This window comes from Danio rerio, chromosome 15, assembly GCF_052040795.2.
Source record: "Danio rerio strain M-AB ecotype USA chromosome 15, GRCz13ab, whole genome shotgun sequence".
NCBI lineage: Eukaryota > Metazoa > Chordata > Actinopteri > Cypriniformes > Danionidae > Danio > Danio rerio.
In genome coordinates, this window is record NC_141035.1 from 39,283,028 (window position 1) to 39,306,629 (window position 23,602).

General features: G+C 40.1%; 1 protein-coding gene across 1 annotated transcript in view; it reads right to left on the reverse strand.

Annotated features, from left to right (window-relative positions):
• Positions 1 to 23,602, reverse strand: part of fcgbp (Fc gamma binding protein) — a 63,981-nt gene that overhangs the window by 13,265 nt on the left and 27,114 nt on the right. The window contains exons 9-16 of the mRNA XM_087284414.1: positions 22,342 to 22,607; positions 19,861 to 20,199; positions 17,595 to 18,180; positions 16,378 to 16,577; positions 16,130 to 16,271; positions 7,520 to 7,848; positions 4,893 to 5,469; positions 1,392 to 1,990 (exon numbers count right to left, since the gene is read on the reverse strand). Coding sequence (XP_087140540.1) covers positions 1,392 to 1,990; positions 4,893 to 5,469; positions 7,520 to 7,848; positions 16,130 to 16,271; positions 16,378 to 16,577; positions 17,595 to 18,180; positions 19,861 to 20,199; positions 22,342 to 22,607 — 3,038 coding nt within the window. The remainder of the gene's footprint in view (positions 1 to 1,391; positions 1,991 to 4,892; positions 5,470 to 7,519; positions 7,849 to 16,129; positions 16,272 to 16,377; positions 16,578 to 17,594; positions 18,181 to 19,860; positions 20,200 to 22,341; positions 22,608 to 23,602) is intronic.

The following is a 23,602-nucleotide window of genomic DNA, read 5'->3' on the forward strand; positions in this document are numbered from 1 at the left end:
GAAATGCAGTTCTTCTTAAATTAAGATTACTGATTACTCTTTTAGTATCGCTCAAAGAAAAAATAATTTGAAAACTTTTATTTTATTGCAATATGGGTTTAAACAACAACAATTACATGTATTTAATTACAATAGTTGTTCTGTTTTAATCAGACAATCAATAAAAAGATTCAACTCAGAGTCATTTGTTGGGAATCAGACAACACTGGTGGCTTAGTATGAATTGATTCATTGAAAATACTTAACTCAAAGTCTTTTGTTTGGAAATTAGACAACTCTGGTTGCTCAGTATGAATTTGATTTATTGAAAAGAATCAGCTCAGAGTTATTTGATGGAGAATGAGACAAAACTGGTTGCCTAGTGTGAATTTGATTCATTGAAAATATCAGCTCAGAGTCATTTGTTCAGAAATCAGACAACTCTGGTTGCTCAGTATGAATTTGATTTAATGAAAAGAATCAGCTCAGAGTTATTTGATGGAGAATCAGACAAAACTGGTTGCTTAATATGAATTTGAGTCATTGAAAAGAATCAGCTCAGAGTCATTTGTTCAGGAATCAGACAACTCTGGTTGCTCAGTACGAATTTGATTCATTGAAAAGAATCAGCTCAGAGTTATTTGTTGGGGAATCAGACAACCCTGGTTGCTTAGTATAAATTTGGTTCATTGAAAAGAGTCTGCTCAGAGTCATTTGTTCGGGAATCACGCAACACTGGTGAATCCGTATGAATTTGATTCATTAAAAAAAACAAGCTCTGAGTCATTGGTTTTGAAACAGACATAACTGATGGCTCAGTATAAGTTTGATTCATTGAAAAGAATCAACTCTGAGTCACTTGTTCTGGAATCAGACAACTTTGGTCGCTCAGTATGAATTTGATTCATTGAAAAAGAATCAACTCAGAGTCATTTTTTTGGAATCAGGTAAGACATTGTGTATTGATTTGATTTACAAAACAAAGAACAAACTCAACATTGGTCAAACATCAAACGTTGGTCATTCTGAATGCATTCAGTCATGGTATAGACTTGTCTAAATCAGTATATATTGTTCTGTAAGAATTGGATTCACTAAACAACTCAGATTCACAAAAAAAGATAATTATCAACTATGTCATTTTGGATAAAAGTATCCATCATTTGTTTAGGAATCAGATTCACTAAAAAGACTTATTTAGAGTCATATGTTTTTGGAATCTAATTACACTTGGGAATCAAATCTAATTTACTATTAGATCTAAATCAGAGTCTCTTTGGGATTCATGCTAGCCTATTTTGTAACAGATAAAAAAGACAGAAATAAGGAATATTGTGCTACAAAACTCTAAACACAAGAGCGTTCTTAAAGTTTTTAATGTGCATAAGTGTAAATTTCGTGATGGTACTCACCAGTATCTGATTGGGATGTTCTCTAGTCATTGTGATGGAGAATCCATTGACAGACACATTGACAGTCTTAGTAAAGCTCACTGCATTGCCCCAGAGATGATCATTCTGAACAGTCACATTGAAAGGCACAAGACCCTCTTTATAAACACACAGGGCTGCCAACTGATACACACACGTACCCTGGAAGTCAAAACGGAGTCCATCAAATGTGCGATAATGTGGGTCTCCAGATGCGACACACTCGCCGGTGCTCATTGGTTGACATCTGCGTTTTCCGTCAACAACTGAGCATCTCTCACCAGCAGGACAGGAGGATTCACGACACACCACGACACTCAGGTTACGATCGCACTCACACAGCCGAAGACATTGATTGTCGGCCCAGAATGTTTGGCCTGGTTGGTAGTAGACACCTTCAAAAGAACAGCCACACTGATTGGTGGGCACACAAGTGTCAGCACTGAGGACAAACCCGCTGTCACAGACACATGCTTCCACACAGGTATCAGTACAATTCTGCGGCTGGTCTGGATGTGAACAGGTTACTGCATAGGGAGATGTACGGGCCTCATAATGACTGTTCGGCGGGCAGGTCATCGCTGTAGAAGATCAGAGCAGAGGATTACCAGCAGAACAATGAAGAGGTGCAATAATTACTGTACATGTTTTTAAATGTAAATACTTGATTCACCAGCATGAGAAATACAGTATATCCACATTAAACTTGAAATCTGTACATTTTTAAATGAACCAACTACACATGAAAACAAATGTTTTTTTTGTTTTTTCTTGGTTTTGTAATCTTCATTTTGGGAGATTTGTTATCAAGACCAAGTTAGGAATTACTTCAGAAGACCCACATAATTAGATGAGGCATTCTTCAGAGCATGTTAATGTGAAACGGCCATAACAGAGGTTGGTGTTGTCGTGATTCCCTCATTCCCTTCGATTGTGTACATATGCGCATTAGCTTGGGCAACCTGAAAAAATGCCAGTTTTTTTTATTTAAGTCGATGTTTAACTGTTTGAGACAGTCGATGTTTAACTTTATTGGTGATTCAAAATGTGAAGTTGAATCGTAAGCTTTGCAAAAAGTTTTGGGGAATTTGATGTTTCCCCATTCAAACAGAATGTCAGAGCATACTGCCTGAAAGGCGTTTCAAAGATGGTCAATGAGTGAAATCTCTTGACTTAAACCAGCTTCATCATTTTGGAGAAAGCTGTGCTGGAGACAGTTTTTCTTTATAGTCTGAAGTTACGTGAAAAAGACTAAAATAGTTGTTAGAAACCTTCAGTAGGGGAGCGCGGGGCACAAAGTAACACGGGGTGAAATGTAACACAAAGTTTTAAGGTATTTGCTCAGGGTTAACCATGGCATGCTTTAGAGGCTTTCACCACAGTGTCGGCAGATGTTTTCCTGCCAATTATTATAAAAGTTCAGCCCATCTGAGAAACCATTTTTGCAGCATAAAAGTATTTTTTAATATACTCCATATTTAAATTTTTTTTTTTTATCTGTGAACGTACGTACGTTAAATCTTTTTAACCATTTTAAAAGATGTAATAAACACACAGTGGCTGCTTGCCAGTTTTGAGGAAAACACAACACAGCGGGGTTAGTTTTAACAGGGTGTTACAATGAAGCCACACACTGTTGGACACTAATTAAACTAACAATACAATTATTTAATTTTGAGTGTTGGGAACTTTTAATTTTTATTACAAATATATTTGAATAGAAAAAAAATATTTAATTACATTACATTGTTAATTATTTGGCCAAAACCAAAAAGTGTTACTTTGTGCCTCGCTCTCCCCTACAAGTGGTCATCTGACTGCATCTCTACAAAGAAGGACAGGGAGAAAAGCACAAGACATTGTCTCAGAAAAATTATTTCAGAAATGTCATTTTGCGTAAAATTTCCTTTCCTTTGGCTTAGTCCCTTTATTTATCAGGGGTCACCACAGCGAAATGAACCGCCAACTTATCCAGCATATGTTTTACACAGCCAATGCCCTTCCAGCTGCAACTCATCACTGGGAAACATCCATACACACTTATACTGTACACACACACATACACTACGAACAATTTTATTTATTCAATTCACTTATAGCACATGTGTTTGGACTGTCGGGGAAACCGGAGCACCCAGAGGAAACTCATGCCAACACGGGAAGAACATGCAAACTCCACACAGAAATGCCAACTGACCCAGCCGGGACTTGAACCAGCAACCTTCTTCTTGCTGTGAGGCGACAGTGCTAACCACTGAGCCACTGTGTAACCCATTTTGAGTAATATTGCCATCAAATTCAAAACATATACTTGAGAGATTGTGGCTTTCGACCTATTAATTGTTTACATCACTCCAGGATTAATTTCATATATTTGTTTATGAATTAATAAAATGTTTAGTGCAGTGCATTTTTTACAACACTTAAGCATCTATAACTTCTTTTCTTTTTTTTCATTTTGAGCATTATAAACTATAGATAAAGAATCATAAAGCCCAAAGTGTCTTTCTAAATATACATGAACTGTGAATGTAGTCCAAATAATTCAGGTATGACTCTGAAAACGTACCGCTATATACATTTCTGTAGAGCGCCAAATACGTCCCAGGAGCTACTTTTTTTTCCCCTGTTTTTGTTTTCTGCAAATGCACCAGAAGCTCCTGTGCATGCTTTTTTTAGATCTCAAATTTTTTTTGTGAGTGCCATTTGCACCTGCTTGTGTAAATCCACCATAGGCCGTTGTCGACAGACTGTTGACTGACCCATCCTCCTCCTTCCCTAAACTCAACCGACAGTTTTAAAAAGCAATCCAGAAAAAGAAAAGCCATCGCCTGTTTTTTTTTTTTTTTTTTTACCACATTTTCAGATGTTACTACATTCTCACCCTTTTATTTACGTTTTTGGCTTCTGTTTTTGTCTTACCAGCTTTCTAGAACCGTTCTTCGCCGGAGTTGAACCCCATAGTCGCAGACAACTCCTCTCTACATCTTAAGTCCGCTGACATACATGGCAAGCTAACTGGACAAACTGGTGACAGCGGTATAGCTGTCCATATGGAGGTAAGCAGTCAGCTGGTAAGCGTGAAAAGGAAACATCGTCATACCGCCTGTAGCATTCATTTTAAAGACGAAATGCAGCCATACCTACTTCTGGCTACATAATTCACGATCTCCAGAAATGTATATAGGGCTACGTTTTCAGAATGAGTCTATGTAGGACAATCAATTCGAAGTTTCCGAATGAGCCAGTGTTATTTAGCGGTTATTATCTCTGATTAACATATCGTGCATGTCACGACTGACCAATCAGCATTGTGTATTTCAGACCGCTGTGTAATAAGTTTTCATATTTTCATAAATTGAACTTCCAATCAAATAAATGCAGCCTTCATGTACACAGCAAGTGACTTCTTTAAAAAAAATCATCCAATAATGACTCCAAACTTTAGTTAACTTTAGTAAATAAGTGTTAAAGCAAACTTACAGCAATTGAATTTCCTTCTCCAATCTGTAATAATGACTCCCTCTTGTCGACACCGCTGGACGTAGGTCTCCAGAGCCTGACACAGAAGTCTCCGGTCGCCATTATTGGAGCACAAATCAAACACGCAGCTTTGCTGAAACGCCTGTGGATTCACTTTAGCATAACATGCATTAAACACACTCTGACCTGCAGATGTCAAGAGTCCACAGAAAGTATCTGTTTTATAGAGAGCAACCAGTTCGGGAGGGCAAACAGGGCAGTTGGTGTCACAGCCATCCTGACATGCAGATGTGCTGCTGTTTTCTGCTCTCCAGCTCTTTGCCCACTGGTACACGCCTGGCAGAAGACTTCCAGTAGGGTCTCTGAGCTCATCTGCGTTATTATTATTGAAGTTTCCACACAGGCCACACACAAGTCCATAGTAACTACTGGGAAGTTGCAGGACAACCTTTGAGTTCCAGTCATAAGAGACGCTCAGACCAAAATCAGTTTCTAAAAGAGCTGCTGTACCACTCTGTCGAACCCTCACACGGCCGTCGTGAAGATCAAGAGGAAGATAGAACAGCAGACCATCCACCTGACCAGAAATCAGAAAGATCATGCTTAAAGATTATATGATTAAAGTGGAAAGATATTCTAATATACAAGTAAAAAAAATGAATGACTAAGAAATTATAATGACATCATCAGTGATCTATATTTGTTATTTACAGTTGAAGTCAGAATTATTAGCCCTCCTGAATTATTAGCCCCCTGTATATTTTTTCTCCTATTTTTGTTTAACGGAGATTTCTTTTATTTTTGCCATAATGACAGTACATAATATTTTACTAAATATTTTTCAAGACACTTCTATACAGTTTAAAGTGACATTTACAGACTTAACTAGGTTAATTTGGCACATTAGGATAATTAGGCAAGTTATTGCATAAATATGGTTTGTTCTGTAGACAAATATTAAAGGGTAAACTGATTTTATTCTAGCCGAAATAAAACAAATAAGACTTTATCCAGAAGAAAAAATATTACCAGACATACTCTGAAAATTTCCTTAATCTGTTAAACATCATTTGGGAAATTTTTAAAAAGTAAAAAAAAAAAAAAAAAAAGAACAGGAAGGCTAATAATTTTGACTTTAACTGTACATATTAACAGATAATATAATTTAAATAAAAATGTATACATTATAATACAAATGTAACACCAATAAACACATTATATAAATATAAACACAATATTACATAATACTGTAATAACCATGATGATAAAATATCCGGTAACATTCCAGTTTATGTACTAATTCTCACTATTAGGTAGTGGATATTGGTTATAAACAGCAGTTTCAAATTTTATTGAAGCAAAAATCATAATTAACAGTTTGTTTATAGTGAGAATTGTACCTTAAAGTAAGGTGACAAAATATCCTGGAAAGAAGAATTTATTTAATCCTTTTTACTGTATCCCACAGATTTAACAAATAATTCAGAATATATACATAGGTTGACACATTAAGATAAATATATTTAAACATTAGCATTTTTAAAATATTAAAAATATTTCAAACATGTTACCATTCAATTTTTATTAATTCGTTGCTTCATTTATTCATTCATTTTCTTGTCGGCTTAGTCCCTTTATTAATCAGGGATCGCCACAGCGGAATGAACCACCAACTTATCCAGCACAAGCTTTTACGCAGCGGATGCCCTTCCAGCTGCATCCCATCTCTGGGAAACATCCATACACACTCATACACTACAGACAATGAAACCTACTCAATTCACCAGTTGTGCATGTCTTTGAACTGTGGGGGAAACCGGAGCACCTGGAGGAAACCTATGCATGTATGTTTTGTGTTTGTTCAGTAAGAGTGTATAAGTGATAAACCAGTTGCCATTTTAGCTGTATTCAGTTAATATTATATTAAAACATGTATAAAATGTAAATTATAAATAAAATATTGTTAGGATGGGCGGCGTGGTGGCGCAGTGGGTAGGGCTGTCGCCTCACAGCAAGAAGGTCGCTGGTTCGAGCCCTGGCTGGGTCAGTTGGCATTTCTGTGTGGAGTTTGCATGTTCTCTCCATGTTCGTGTGGGTTTCCTCCAGGTGCTCCGGTTTCCCCCACAAGTCCAAAGACATGCGGTACAGGTGAATTGGGTAGGATAAATTATCCATAGTGTATGTGTGTAAATGAGAGTGTGTGGGTGTTTCCCAATGATTGGTTGCAGCTGGAAGGGCATCCTCTGCATAAAACATATGCTGGATAAGTTGGCGGTTCATTCTGCTGTGGTGGCCCGCGATAAATAAAGGGACTAAGCCAAAAAGAAAATGAATGAATAAATATTGAATATTACGCAGCGGATGCCCTTCCATCTGCAACCCATCACTGGGAAACATCTATACACTCTTGTGAATATTCTCATGACCTTTAAATATATATTAGGATATTGCGAGATGAACAGCTAAGATCAATAAAAACTAAAATACATATATGTTAAATTATATATTTTTAATTACATTATATTAAATCTTGATCATTGTCAAATCATGTTAGCTAATGTTAATAATAAAAAATGACTGAATAGATGCGACTAACAATAATACAAATATCTGAAGGAGCTCTTTACCATGATTTGTGCCATCTGGTGGTTCACCAAAGTAAGAGTGTTGCCATATACAATGACCTCCACCTCTCGCACAAAAGACACCGCAGGGCTGCCACGATTTTCATTGCTCTGGGTCACAGAGAAAGGTTCCAGTCCACTCAGAAGCCCACAGGTCTTAGATAAGACGTATCTGCAGGTGCCCTGGAAGTCATAGTCATAGCCGTCAAAGGTGTGGTAGTGCGGGTCGCCCCATGCCCAGCAGCTGCTGCGGTACAGGGGCACGCAAACAGCCCTACCAGATTCAACGCTGCACGTCTCTTTCTCTCGACAGCGGATGTTTTTACATGGATCTGCAGAAAAATCACACACAAGGTAAAATCTCATGTTTGTTTGTATATTTCAGGTTATTTGCATATTAGTTGATTGTCTTGTGAATAATCATGCACATATGCAGCTAAGCCTTGTGTTTAATTGATGAGCAATCATAATGCTGATATTATGTGCTACCTGTTGATATCCACCATTGTGTCCAAAAGGCTTACCATGCAGTGAAGTTGGAGGATTACATTAAAATGTATAAAGAAATATTGAAAAGTAGATCATTTTAAAATTAAGCCAATTATTTACATTGCCAACAAAATAAAATCAAGCAAATTTGTATGTAAAATTATGTTTGCTCAGTATTAATTTCTTGTTTGTTGAATGGTTTTACAAAATCTTTCATACACAGATGATTTTAGTTCTTTTTGACAAACTAAGTGACAAATTCAACATCATTAAAACAACAATATTATTAATATGATAATGTTGTTCATTTAGTTTTGCTCTTCTCAGAACCAACTGAAGTGCTTCATAACCAATAAACAGGGTCTTAATTAACGTTTAATCCCCCCCCCCCCCCGAAAGAACATCAAAACAAGATTCCCTTTAATAGTTAAGAAATAGTTTGCTGTGATCTGTATATTAAATAATATTACTAATTAAAATAATAGATAATGTATAGAGTTGAAGTCAGATTTATTAGCCCCCTTTTATTTATTTATTTATTTTATTTTATTTATTTTTTTAATATTTCCCAAATTATACTTAACAGAACAAGGAACTTTTCACAGTATGTCTGATAATATTATTTCTTCTGGAGAAAGTCTTATTTGTTTTATTTAGGCTAGAATAAAAGCAGTTTAGAATTTTTTTGAACCATTTTAAGGACAAAATTATTAGCCCCTTTAAGCTATATATGTTTCCCCTTCTAGGGAACTTCAACACTGCGTCTAACCAGAACGCTAGGGGAACACCTCTTTTATACGCGTCTTGAAGCACATGTGAAATCAATCTAATGTAATTAAGCAGGTGTCGTCAGACCAGAGAGTATAAAAGCCTGTACTGAGCATTCAGTATCAACTTCTTTGCTTTCAAGAAGCACGCACGTGAAAATACACCCTCTTTCTGTGAACTTTCATTACTGATTTGCATACACAAAATACAAAAAAACTGACAACTTACTTTTTTATTTTGGTATGGCAGAGAAAAACTTTAAACGTTGTGTGCCTCCATGCCCTCGCTTTATTACGGCTGGTGACTCACATGATTTGTGTTTAGAGTGTTTGGGAGAAGAGCATGCCCTGGCAGCATTTGAGAATGCTGACTGTGGACACTGTGACGTTCTCTCCCGAAAAGAGCTGCGTAGTCGGAGAGAGTTCTTTAATAAAGCTCCCGTGGCGCACGCTCCTCGCGGTTCGGGTCCCGCTCGTGCTGAGGATGAGCGTCGACTTCGGTTGTGGGGTTCGCAGCTAGATCTGGCGGATGAGATGGAGACGGACTCTGTCCTTTCTCTCTCTGGATCCGTGAGATCTAATCCTCCTTCGGGAACGTCAGAAGCACGCTCTGCGGTTTCTTCTGCACCTCGTGGGAGGGCGGCGTCCTCCGTTTCCGAGGAAACCGAGGCGCCGCAGCAACAAATACAAAGAGGGTCGGGGAATCTGCCGCCCCAGTCAGTGGAATATGAGGAGTTAGTGGAGGTGATTTCACGTGCTGCTGACAGGTTCGAAGTAATAGATTGGCAGCCAGCACGTGAGCAGCAGCAGCTGCGTCTGACAGGAATGCTGGATGAGAGAGAATTACCCAGCAGAGTAGATCCTCCACTAAGGGACCTCCCCTTTTGTCCCAAGCTACATGATGCGGTTTCTAAATCATGGAAAAATCCGTATTCAGCATGGTTAATGACACCAAAAACAGCTATTTATTCAGCAGTTCGTGGGCTAGGGGAAAAGGCATGTACAGTAATGCCAATGATAGAAGAGGACTTAGCACGTCATTGTCGTTCAGATCTAAAATCTGCAAGGGTCCCTCCTTTGTTGTCGAGACCATTAAGAGTAACATCGGGTCTAGTCAGTAAAGCATATATGACGGCTGGTCAGTCTGTTGGATGCCTGCACACCATGTCAGTGCTGCAGGCATATCAGGCTGACCTAATTAAAGAGTGCCTAGATGGTGGGGGAGCAACACCCGAACAGCTTCGAGAAGCTCTTCGGGCGTCAGATCTAGCTTTAAGAGCTACTAAAGAGGCAGCCTCTAGGTGGGGCGATCTATGGCTACCCTGGTGGCTACTGAGCGGCACCTCTGGCTGACACAAGCAGAAGTGTCAGAAACCGATAGAGCTATTCTTATGGACGCTCCAATATCGAGCTCAGGGCTCTTCGGTGACGCCGTCGATCGCGTCGCCGAATCCCTCGACAGAGTTAAAAAACGCTCTAGCTCCCTCGGGGACTTTCTCCCCCCAAGATCAAAAAGTCAGGGGGCTGTTAAAAGACAGCCCCAGCCGTCAACCAGCTCCTCATATCATTAGGTACGAAGGATAAAACAAAGTCCTGACGTGTTGGGAGTCAGGCTTTCCAGGGCCCCCCCTGGACACCGAGAGCACCATTCAGCGCTCTCACTGAACCAGGGTCCGCAGAGAAAGGGAGAGGCCACCTCACCACTTATGTTGGTGGGGGGCTCTGTGTCTCCCGGGGTGGGCGTTCCTCAGAGTCTGAGGGCATTGGGGGCCCCACCCCCTCTGCAGGGGGGTCAAAGAACAACCAGAGGCCAGTCTCGAGAGGCTGGTACCCCTAGCACATTTTTTGGCAGCGTGGAACCACCTGCCGATGGTGTCCCAGTGGGTCCTGTTCACAGTAAAACATGGCTACAAAATACAGTTTTGTGCACGCCCACCTCGCTTCAACGGTATTCCACCCACCATAGTGAAGCCAGAACAGGCTCTGGTTATGGAACAGGAAGTACTGGCCTTATTAGTAAAAGGCGCAATAGAGCGTGTTCTCCCACTCGACAGAGAGTCAGGGTTTTACAGCCGGTATTTTATAGTTCCCAAAAAGGATGGAGGATTGCGTCCCATATTAGATCTGAGAAATCTAAATCGGGCCGTCGGGGCCCTCAGGTTCAGGATGTTAACCATCAAAAACGTGGTGTCACAAATTCAGTCCGAGGACTGGTTTGTGACGATAGACCTGAAAGACGCATACTTCCATATTTCCATCCTTCCCCAACACAGGAAATACCTGAGGTTCGCTTGCGGGGGCGAAGCGTTCCAGTATCGGGTTCTTCCATTCGGCCTAGCTCTGTCACCTCGAACCTTTACCAAAATAGTCGAAGCGGCACTAGCTCCACTTCGTATGCAGGGGATACGTATCCTAAACTACATAGACGATTGGCTAATTCTAGCTCAGACTCACGATATGGCAGTTCGGCATCGAGATGTCGTTCTCACCCATATCAGAAGGTTGGGGTTTCGGTTAAACACCGCAAGAAGTGTGCTTGTTCCAGCCAGGACGACCATTTCTTTAGGTGTGCTATGGGACTCCATGACGATGCGAGCACGTCTGTCCCCGCCATGAATCGCTTCGATTCAGTCAACCGTACACAGAGTCAAACTAGGCCAGTTCATCACTGTGAAACACTTTCAGAGGTTGTTGGGTCTCATGGCAGCAGCAGCCAGCGTGATTCCGTTCGGTCTGCTGTACATGAGACCCCTGCAGTGGTGGCTCAAATCCAGGGGGTTTTCCCTCAAGGGGAATCCTTTCCGCATGATCAAGGTCTCGCGGCGCTGCCTTCGAGCCTTAAGTATGTGGAAAATACCCTGGTTCCTGTCCCAGGGCCCAGTGTTGGGGGCTGTCTGTCATCGCGTCATGCCTATGACAAATGCTTCTCTGATGGGCTAGGGAGCAACGGGCTTGATCCGCATGATCAAGGTCTCGCGGCGCTGCCTTCGAGCCTTAAGTATGTGGAAAATGCCCTGGTTCCTGTCCCAGGGCCTAGTGTTGGGGGCTGTCTGTCATCGCGTCATGCTTATGACAGATGCTTCTCTAACGGGCTGGGGAGCAACCCTGAGGGGGCTTCCCGCAGTGGGACGATGGGGAGAACGTCATCATTACTGGCACATAAACTGCCTGGAGATGATGGCCGTGTTTCTGGCCTTAAAACACTTTCTCCCAGATCTAAGGGGCCATCATGTTTTAGTCTGCACGAACAACACATTGGTGGTCGCTTACATCAACCAGCAGGGGGGTCTGAAGTCTCGAATGCTATGCAAACTAGCACATCGGATCCTCCTGTGGGCCCAGAACAAAATCCTGTCCATCAGGGCAATGTATGTCCCGGGCCATCTGAACATGGGAGCAGATCTCCTGTCGAGGCAGGGGGTGAGATCCAGGGAATGGAAACTTCTTCACCCCGAGGTGGTGGAGTCCATTTGGGAAAGATTAAGGAAAGCGCAGGTAGACCTGTTTGCTTCCCAAGAGACCAAGCATTGCGTACTATGGTTTTCTCTCTCGCATTCAGCCCCTCTGTGACTGGTTGCCATGGTTCAGACATAGCCGAGGCTACGTCTGTATGCTTTTCCCCCGATCGCTCTGCTCCCAGGAGTCCTGGAGAGGGTCCGTCAAGACTGAGTACAGTTACTGCTGGTAGCCCCGGTTTGGCCTACCAGGATTTGGTTTTCGGACCTCATAGCCCTGCTGGCGGGTCTCTCGTGGGAGATCCCCATCAGCAGGGACCTTCTGTCCCAGGCGGGAGGAATGATACTTCATCCCCTACCCGACCTGTGGAAACTGTGGGTGTGGCCTCTGAGGGGGCCCACCTCATAGAGTATGGACTGTCAACCGAGGTTGCTCAGACCATTCTAAGCTCCAGGGCTCCCTCCACAAGGAAGCTTTATGCCCTAAAATGGGCTCTCTTTTCAGCTTGGTGCAGAGAACACCAGCTGAACCCAGTCAGCTGCCAGGTAGCCTCAGTGCTGGAATTTCTCCAAGATCGCCTGTCTGCTGGGTTAGCTGCATCCACTCTGAGAGTGTACGTGTCAGCTATAGCGGCCTACCGTTCTCCCCTAGATGATGAGTCACTAGGACAGGATCCGCTAATTCGTCGCTTCCTTCGTGGAGCCATAAGGCTAAGGCCTGTCAGCACACACAGGGTACCGACATGGGATTTAACATTGGTGCTCGAGGGCATCTCTGTTCCCCCATTTGAGCCACTGCAGGAGGCGTCAGATAAGTTTCTGACACTAAAAACAGCTTTCTTATTGGCTATTTCTTCCTTAAAAAGGGTTGGTGACCTCCAGGCTTTGTCGGTTGCACCTTCATTTCTGGAGTTTGCTCCAGGCATGTCCAAAGCCTTTCTTTATCCCAGACCGGGGTACGTGCCTAAGGTGCCCACTCATGTGGCGAGACCTGCTGTGCTACAGGCCTTTCACCCGCCCCCATTTCAGTCGTCGGACCAAGAGAAGTTAAACTTACTCTGCCCAGTTAGAGCTCTGAATACATATGTTAACCGGGTTATCAACTGGAGAAAGAGTGAACAGTTACTGGTCTGCTTCGGACCCTCAAAAAGGGGGAGTCCGGCAAATAAGCAGACAATAAGTAATTGGATAGTTGAGACTATCTCATTTACCTATCAGGCTGCTGGACGCCCTGTACCTAAATTTGTTAAGGCCCACTCCACAAGGGCTGTCAGGGCCTCCAAAGCTTCTATTTCGGGCTCAGCCCTTTCTGACATTTGTTTGGCGGCAGGATGGTCGACTCCACATACATTTGTGCGTCACTATCAACTCGATGTAGACCCCTCACCAGGGTCCTCTATTCTCACTGCGTAGTGTGCGTTCACAGTCAGCAGTGAGTCTGGCCTAGTGGGTATTGCGTTCCCCTAGCGTTCTGGTTAGACGCAGTGTTGAAGTTCCCTAGAAGGGGAACGTCTCGGGTTACGTATGTAACCATAGTTCCCCGAGAGGGAACGAGACACTGCGTATTCCGCCATACTCTCTTCTGCCTGTTACTTCTTTCAAGCAAATTCGAAGTTGATACTGAATGCTCAGTACAGGCTTTTATACTCTCTGGTCTGACGACACCTGCTTAATTACATTAGATTGATTTCACATGTGCTTCAAGACGCGTATAAAAGAGGTGTTCCCCTAGCGTTCTGGTTAGACGCAGTGTCTCGTTCCCTCTCGGGGAACTATGGTTACATACGTAACCCGAGACGTTTTTGATAGTCTACAGAACAAACCATCATTATACAATAACTTGCCTAATTACCCTGACCTGCCTAGTTAAGCCTTTAAATGTCAGTTTAAGCTGTATAAAAGTGTCTTGAAAAAATCTGTAGTAAAATATTATGTATTGACATCATGGCAAAGATAAAACAAATCAGTTATTAGAAATGAGTTATTAAAACTATTATGTTTAGAAATGTGTGGACACATTTTTCTCTCCGTTAAAGAGAAATTGGGGGAAAAAAAATAAACAGGTGGCTAATAATTCTCACTTCAACTGTATATACATTTGACCACCAATATAATGGCTTATACAATTGTGAACGCATTGTGAATGTTTAGTTGGGCCAAAAATATTAATGTAGCAGTTTGAAACAGGCAAATCTAGAGCACCAACAAACAGTGTAAATGTTCATAAAACATGTTTCTTTTAAAATACGCATTTGTACTGTAGGTGTCCATGAAACTAGATGGATAGATTGTATTTTATCACACTTTTGCTCTTACATGGAAGTTAAAAAGTAAAATAAAAAATATGTGCAGTCTTTCATGGTCATCCATTAATAGGTGCAGGAATGCAAACCTGTCAGGTTTATTTAATATCACATTCAAGAGTTCCCACTTAGCTGATGATTGGTAATAAGCTAGTTTGGCATGATGTCCCGGGAGAGAGCCCCGAGCTCATAAGATCCTCGAGCCCGGAGCTCCCTCCCGTTGCAGGGCGAGAGGGGAGTTTGAGCTCGGGTAGATCTCGAGAAGGCCCCCCCTCCTGCTGCGTAAGGATTGCTAAGCTGATGTGTTGCTGACAGAATTGAATTTGGTGCTAATTTGGTTTAGTCAATATACTTAAGTCTCATGTTTTTGGGAGTGTGGGAGGAAACCGGAGGACCCGGGGAAAACCCACGCAAGCACGGGGAGAACATGAACTCCACATGAAAATGCTCTCCGGTTGGGTGGATACCCGAGCCAGAGGCATTTTTGCTGTGAGGCCGCAGTGCTAGCCACTGGCCCGCCATGCTGCCCTGTAAAAAAGAGGAGGAGAAGGGGTGGACGATGGGATTCTTGAAGACGAAGATGACTAAAGGTAAGATGTTTGGTTATTTATACTGGGTTAGGAATAGTCTGATAAGTGGTTCGTACATTAGCTTGACTCAGAGCCAGCCGTGTCAATCATAAGCACCTGATCCTCTCGAAATTAGTTTATGAATAAACTTCACAATGTCATTAAGTACCATATAATTAATTAATTAATTAAGTGTTAAATTAATGTCATTAATATCCATCACTGAAAGCAAAAGTTTGATTTATAAATTAGATGTAATTTAATTAAATATATAACTTTGGTTCACTGAGGCATATTACCAAACATAACTGAACAACTTGACTACCAATTGTCAATGTATAAATCACATCCTGCCTATAAAGAACCTGTAATGGTTCTCCAGTGGTTGTTTGTGGTGGTAAAGTTGCTATACCACTATAAATACTCTATAAAAAGATGCTAAATATCAATTGAAATACCAATGAAAATGGTTTTGCTATGATTAGAAGACAAAGAACATTTTTAGAGATACACAGCACCTATATAGGGCTATATAGCACCATCACCAGCCAAATTAACCATTGGACAGCTATTAAAGATTCTATTTAGCACCATGTTTTTCTTTTGTTGCCACAAGCCCAAAATTGAGATTATCATTTATTTAATTTCTTTTTGGCTTAGTCCCTTTATTAATCAGGGCTCGCCACAGAAAAATTGACTGCCAACATATCTAGCATATGTTTTATGCAGCAGATGCCCTTTTAGCTGCAACACATCAGTTGGAAACACCTATACACTCTTGGATTCACATACGTACACTACGAGCAATTTAGCCTATTCAATTCACCTATCCTGCTTGTCTTTGCACTAGTATGCGGGAAACCGGAGCACCCGGAGGAAACCCACGTGAATACAGGAAGAACATGCAAACTCCACACAGAAATGCTAAGTATTTGTAATTTGCTACACCACTGAGTAGAGGGACATACTCCACTTAATATCTTTAACTGATTTCTGATACAAAGAAAAAAAAAAGAAGTATTCTCTTGACCTTGATAAGAGCAGTTCCACACTCCATCTCTGAGTAAACACTCGGTGCCATTGGGACAATTGGATTTCTCACAAGTCAGTCCTGTCCCTGGATCACACTGACATTTCTGCTCACAGTAGTTAAGGTAAGCCACCTCACCAGCCTGAAAACACAAACACAGTCACAAGCAGGACATGATTTATAGGGATATCCATGAGGACACTGATATTGACTGGTTCATAAACTCTAGTATGAATCAATAGCTCTACCTTAAACGTACGCCCCTGCTCATAGCAGCCACACTGCCGGTGTTCAACACAGATCTGGCCATTGAAGAGGAAACCCCTGTCACAAGCGCAGCCCTCTGTGCAGGTCTTAGGACACTGGATTATTGAGGTGAGACCGGGACAAGCAGCAGAGCAGACATCTGAACACAGCTCATAATGACTGTGAGCGGGACACAACATTGCTGGAAGATAAGAACAAATAATAATTCTGACTTCAACAGTATATACTGCATATATGTGTACATATGCCACAAATAGGTAAAATTGAGCTGCATGTATGTGCATATACAGACCATATAGGTCTCATGTATTGCTTTTTTATATCCACATATTAGCCCTATATGTACATACAAGATATGTCTCCTATATAGCTTATTATAGGAGATGTAAAGCTATGCTGTCTACACGTTTTCCTGAAACATTTACAAGGTCAATTGTAATGTATGACATTTTTTTTTTCTGTTAAGTTTTTTGTCTTATTTTTGTTCTTGTACTATATATATATATATATATATATATATATATATATATATATATATATATATATATATATATATATATTGTACTATTTAATTGTTCTTAAGTAAATAAAAAAATTACATTTATTTTATTTATGTTGCCTAGCAGCTATGGATTTGAATCATTTTACTAATGTATAGGTAAACATTTAGGTGAACATATATGTGCACATACACATATATACATTCATATATGAACCTATATATGTACATGTATGCACGCATATATTTACACATATATGTACAAATAGTAAAATCGCCAATTTTATTTTTAAATATTTAAATATAATAATAAAAACAAAACAATATTTAACAATTATATTGTTTATATAGTTTTTTTTTTTTCCATGTCTGATAATAAACATTTATGCTGCTTAATACTTTTGTGAATCCCATAATATATGTTTTGAATTGATTGGACTTTATGGTCATAACCTCTTTGTTTATGGTCATATTTTAATATGTTTTAAACTGCATTTATTTCTAGGATGGTAAATCTAAATTCTCTGCATCAACACACACAGATTTAATAAATGAGAAACATTTGTGCTGCTTAATCATGTTTTGTAGAATGCATAATATATTAATTGATGAATTGATCTTTATGGACATAAACTCCTTGTTTTTGTCATATTTAAATAATGTAAATCGAAAATCATCTTTTTGATTGCTCAAACTTACGGCAAAAAGAATCCGTCCTCCAATTTTGTATATTGACTCCGGCTGTGTGGCAGTTAATAGCATATCTTGCCACACTGTCACAAACCACCTTGCTGCTGCCCCCAGACACACACGTATCAAACACGCAGTCCTTCAGATAAGCTGCAGGGTTCAGCACAACATGACAGGCAGAAAACGGCCCATTGGGATCAATCAGAACGCCACAATATGGAGGCTTTTCATAGATGGCTTTCAGCTGGGGATCACAGTTCAGACATGTGCCTGTTACACAACCGTCTTCCTCACACACAGATCCAGGGACGTCCACTTTCCAGGCTCTCCCGAATATAGTAGGATCGTTTGTAATATTGCCATCTGGGAGACGGAAGTCATTGGATGGATTTCCATCAAAGACGCCGCAGAGTCCACAGGTCTTGTTACGATAGTTTCCAGGGATGGTAACAGTGACGTAGTAGACCAGATCATAGGTCACTTTGAGGCCAAAGCCAGTCTCGATGATGTAGTTCACACCGTCCTTATAGGCCCGCACCAGTGAGCCATTTAAACTGTTTGAACTGTACGGTAGGTTTGTTAAAACCCCATTGACCTGTGGGAATATTGGTGTATTATTAAAAGACATTGAAAGCAATGGACCCTTTTCACTTTGTGATAATGCATTTCCAAACTGCAGAAATCAAACCAGGCTCATTATTGATATGTACCCCTGCATACATTTCTCGACAGCACGAAATTTTTGCCAACCCATCAGAAGCCGCTGTGTACACTTTCTTAGATCTAAAATTTCTCTTGCGAGTGTCATCCTGTTCTTGCGTAAGGCAAGAGGCCACTGTCGACTGACTGACTGACTGACTGACTGATTGACTGACTGATTGACTGACTGATTGACTGACTGACTGATTGATTGATTGATTGATTGATTGACTGACCGACCGACCAACCAGAGGCCACTGTAAACTGACTGACTGACTGACTGACCGACTGACCGACCGACCGACCGATTTATCCCCCCACCCACCGCCTTCCCTAAACCCAACCGTCAATGTTTTTAAAAGCAACACAGAAAAAGAAAGCAGATATTTTTTTTACTATGTTTTCAATTCTTACCACATTCTCATCCTGTTATTTACTAGTTTATTTTATTTTTAGCCTTTTGTTTTACCTGCTTTCTGGAATCGTTGCGGTCAGCTCCACTCTGTCTCAAGTCCGCCAACGTGCGCAGAGAGCCACTGGGCAAACTAGTATTAACGGAAAAGCCATCCACACTGAAGTAAGTGGTCAGCCGGTAGACCACTAGCGTTTGTGTTAAAGACGAAATGCAGCCATACGTATCTCTGGCTACATAATTCACGCTCTCCAAAAATGTATACAGGGGTACATTTTCACAATGAGCCTGTATTTGCAAAAATGCTTCTCTTGATATTGCAAAATAGTTTTTGGTTTGAAATATTTACTAAATATATACACTGGATATTTTACTTTACCCACTGGTAAATTATTTAGCTTGTTTTAAGGGAAAACTTAAAATAATTTTGAGATATGAATGTTGTGATATGAGATTTGGACAAACAAAAAAACAAACAAAAGACAAAAACTTAAAACAAGAAATCCATTTTTGGCAGTGCAGGTGTTTACATCATAAATGTAAATGCTATAACCTAGGTATTATTAGTGAAACTGACATGTGTTAAGTTCACACCAGGGGCTGTGCTCAAACTGGTGCTGACTTACATTGTTTTTATAGTAGGGCTGGTTGATTAAGCAAAATTAAATTGCAAATGTGATTGATGCCTTGAATATTGCCTTACTTAGCATGATATTTTATCATTGTAGTACTTAACCGCAAGTGATTCTAAAATATGAAATTCTCTCTTCTGTTGAAGAGTGAAAGAAACATACTGAAGGATGCTGAAAAGGAAAACAGCCATCCATAGTGTTTTTGTTTCATTAGATGTCAATGACTGCTTTTTTACCAACTCAAATAGGTTTGGAACAAGTGGAGGATGAGTAAATAATGACAAAATTTTTAATTTTGGGTCCCTTCAATACAGTGGTAAAGCAATCATCTCCAAGTTTCCCTATTTACTGAATCTATATGGATGCACAAATGATATATGTTGTTTGTCAATTTCCACTTTTGAGATTCCAAGAAACAAATAAGAAGACAATGTTTTCAAATATTATAGGAACTCATAATTGCTTATCATTATGTATTATGGGAGCTTTATAGACCACAATCAAGAACAAAAGCAGATAAACCTTCACTTACCAAGATCTGAGGCTGATTTTGTCTTAAGACATAGGTGCTGCCGTACAGACTTACAGCCACTTGCTTGGTAACGGAGACTTTGTACACTCTATTGGGAGTCCATCGCTCATTCTCCACCTGAATGGAGAAATAAGTGAGGTTGGTCCACTCCACACCACAGGACTGGGCCAGTATATATCTACAGGTGCCCTGGAAATCAAAGAGCCGTCCGTCAAACGTCACGTAGTGTGGGTCTCCAGAAGCTTGACAAACAGCTTTCCCAATTGGCTGGCATTTTTGAACACCATCCACCAACTCGCACTTCTCAAAGGGGCCACAGGATATCTTATTACAGACCACCTGTGAAGAGAAAAGCATTGTATTAAGAGTCAATGCACTGGGCAAAGCATGGTTTAAAAGAGATGATCAGAAATAAATAAATAAATACATAAATGCAGAGATGGCAATTTCAGCCACAAGCAAATCAAATTTAACTTTATAAGGATGACAATACGCAAGCATTCATAAAGATACTGTCAAATTTGCATAAAATTGCTTGTTAACCCTCTGGGGTCTGAGGTCAATTTGACAATCCTTGACATATTTCAGCTACTTTTTACATAGTATTGGCTTAACATGTATTTTTTGTATTCAGCACAAACTGTGCTACAATAATATGTGAGAAATATTGATGTACATGCTTGCATTTCTTTAGAAAAAACAATATTCTGCTTGGTTAAAATGGTTAAAAAAGTAGCTGAAATAAGGTCCAAATAACCACACTGAGGACTTTTGAGTCTTGTATGCTAGAATATTTACTTCAGTTATGTGAAAATTATTTTGTTCTCTCATTCAAAGAAAACATTACAATGATTTACATTTTGTAAAGTGTTGTGGGTTAGCTCAGCTCAGCTAGCATGTGAGTGACTATGGCCATAAATAATTCACACCTGAAGAGACAAAAGACACTCCCCCACTGGCTAATGTTCACCCATCAAAGGCATTGTAAAGCAAAGTCCAGCTGCAAAAGCTAGCCCAAACTAAATGCTTGTTGTATTACTTACTGTATTATGACCATGTAAACACTATGGGTAAACAATGTATGTGCACATATACAGCATGCACAAAATTTATTTGAAATGGTATAAAACATGTTTGCATAACTGTTGTAAAAAACTCTCTAGTGGATTAATCCAGCATTTAATAATAATTTCTGAATGACTCTGAGAGACTGACGTAGCGCAATGACAAAATCTTTAAATACAAGAATAATAGTTTAAACATGAAAAACAATCACTTTAATGACAAGTTGAAAAACACCCTATTACACATTGAGGAATTTATGCAAGTATTTTATTATTGAATCAACATTGAACTCGGTTTAGCTAAATAAAGTCATCAATGCCATCTATCAAATTGCTTTATTGTTTAAATGATGCAAAAATGATGAGCAATGCATTTTCAGGTGTTGTGAATTTATCTGTATTTAGTGAAGTACTTGATCTGAATTATCAGAAGCCATACTTTCAATATTTAAATAATTTTTAATATTATAAATACATAACTTGGGGAAGACGTTTGCATGTCAAATTGCTACAGTAGCAGACAAATTAAACTAGAGCAAGTCTAAGACAGTGGGCCTCCCTTTTGACACAACTTATCCATTGGCGCCCCCCTCCTCCCAAACACGCACGCACACACGCATGCACACACGCGCGCACACGCACACACACACACACAAATTCTGGAGGTTTTCCTGCTACCTAATCATGCTTGGTTTCAAGGTGTCGCCGAAGTTTAGCGGGTCTCATGCTGTCATTAGCCAAAATATCTTGACAAACCACACATAAAGGTCGTGGTTCATTAGCTGGTCCTGTCCACGTAAATCCTAAACTCAAATACTGATCATCATAAGCCCTGAACTTGAAGGCTTTGAATTGGGGGGTCTCAGAAACCGATCCATTGTATTAGCAGGCATATACCTGTATTGGCGGGCTTGCCAAACAGAAGCGAATTCACAGCTATGGCCTTCTGGGTAAAAAAGGTTTTCTTATTTTTGGCATATTATTTTTTTTAGCTTTGTTTAATTAAAAAGTTTTAAAATTATAAAAAATACATAAAATAATTAAACTTAATAATTATATTTTTATTATATAATATTTTTTCCCGCACCTCCCCTGACATGCTCTGGCGCCCCCCAGGGGAGGCGCGCCTCACACTTTGAAAACCCCTGAACTAGAGAAATGTAAACAATCCAATGTAAGTAATGTATGTATAGTAGTTGCTTCAAATGAATTTATTTGCCAATTTTGTTCAAATAAATATTATTTCCACAGACTTCATAAACTGAGCAGGATGTTAAAATATTTCATTATTAGAAAAAAGTCTCATTCTACATCTTCTCTAAAATTTCTTTATAACCCTGCAAAACAAATCCAATCATGTTACAAAATCACAACAATGATATACTCTATCTATCGTGACAGAATTGTGTCTTCTTACCAGGCCATCTGGTGAACACGTGCACACCTCCTCACAGCTATTGCCAGGATAGAACTTTTGGTAAAGCAAGTAGTAGCGGCTTCCATAAACACAACCGCACTGGGCCAGCGGTACACATCGATCCCCGCTCCTGATGAAGCCCTGGTCACACACACATCCCTCCGTACAGAGGCTACGACAACCAACCGGAGGAGCCAAACTCTCACAGGTGACTTCACAGCCAGATCCACACAGCTCGTAATGGCTGTGAAGAGGACACTGAACACCTGGAAAATGACAAATGGGCAGATTAAAAAGGTAGAAAACAAAAACATTAATAATCCTGAAGTAAAAACCTTATCCTGAAGGCACCCCAGTTTTTATTTTTGCAAATCCACCAGAGGCCGCTGTGTATGCTTTTTGATGATCTCAAATTTCTCTCGCGCTTCTTGTATAAATCCACCAGAGGGCGCAATATACACTTCAGCCAACCAGGAGTGCGTTTCCCATAGTTTTTCTGTCACAGAGCCGTTGTTTGAACCACGTTAATTATAATGTAAAACACCCATGATGACACTAGCCCCTTTCACACAGTGATACCGGTAAATATCCGGAAGATTTCTGAAACGACTTTACTGGTAAATAAAAAAAAAACGCTATTTACACAGGCGAGGACGTTACGGTATTTTTCTAGAAATAAAATTCTGACATCATTAACCAGAGATGACCTCTAAATGGCTGGGCTTGTATTTGTAAACATTTGATTACATTACAAACTCTGTGAATGGATGAATATTGTTAACAACTTTGATGAAAATATAGAGGAACACTTTTGCATGTCGAGATGTACATGATATGTGTGTGTGCTGGTGCTTACGGGGTGCTTCACAGGCACATGCGACGCATCACACAACTGAAGGAAGCAGAGCTTGAAGGTAAACAAACAACAGCTTATCATACAGTAGGCATATTATTATCGATTATTATTGATTATCGATAATTATTTACACAGTTGGCATTAAGAAGGAACATGTAAACGTTATCTGACTAACATCTAGCAGATAAATGTGTCTGGGAAAATATTCATAGGCTTTTATTTTCACACACGCACAGACGTGAATGCGTCTGACTGTTCTGTCGTTAGAAACATAGTTTGTTGATCTGCCATTTCCCAAGTCTGTCGCTCCAACAAACATTCACAAACTGCATCGCAAACTTGAGCACTGGCACTTACAGCTCTGGAGCTGTAGTTACAAACATAGTTCCTGGTTGTGTTTTATTG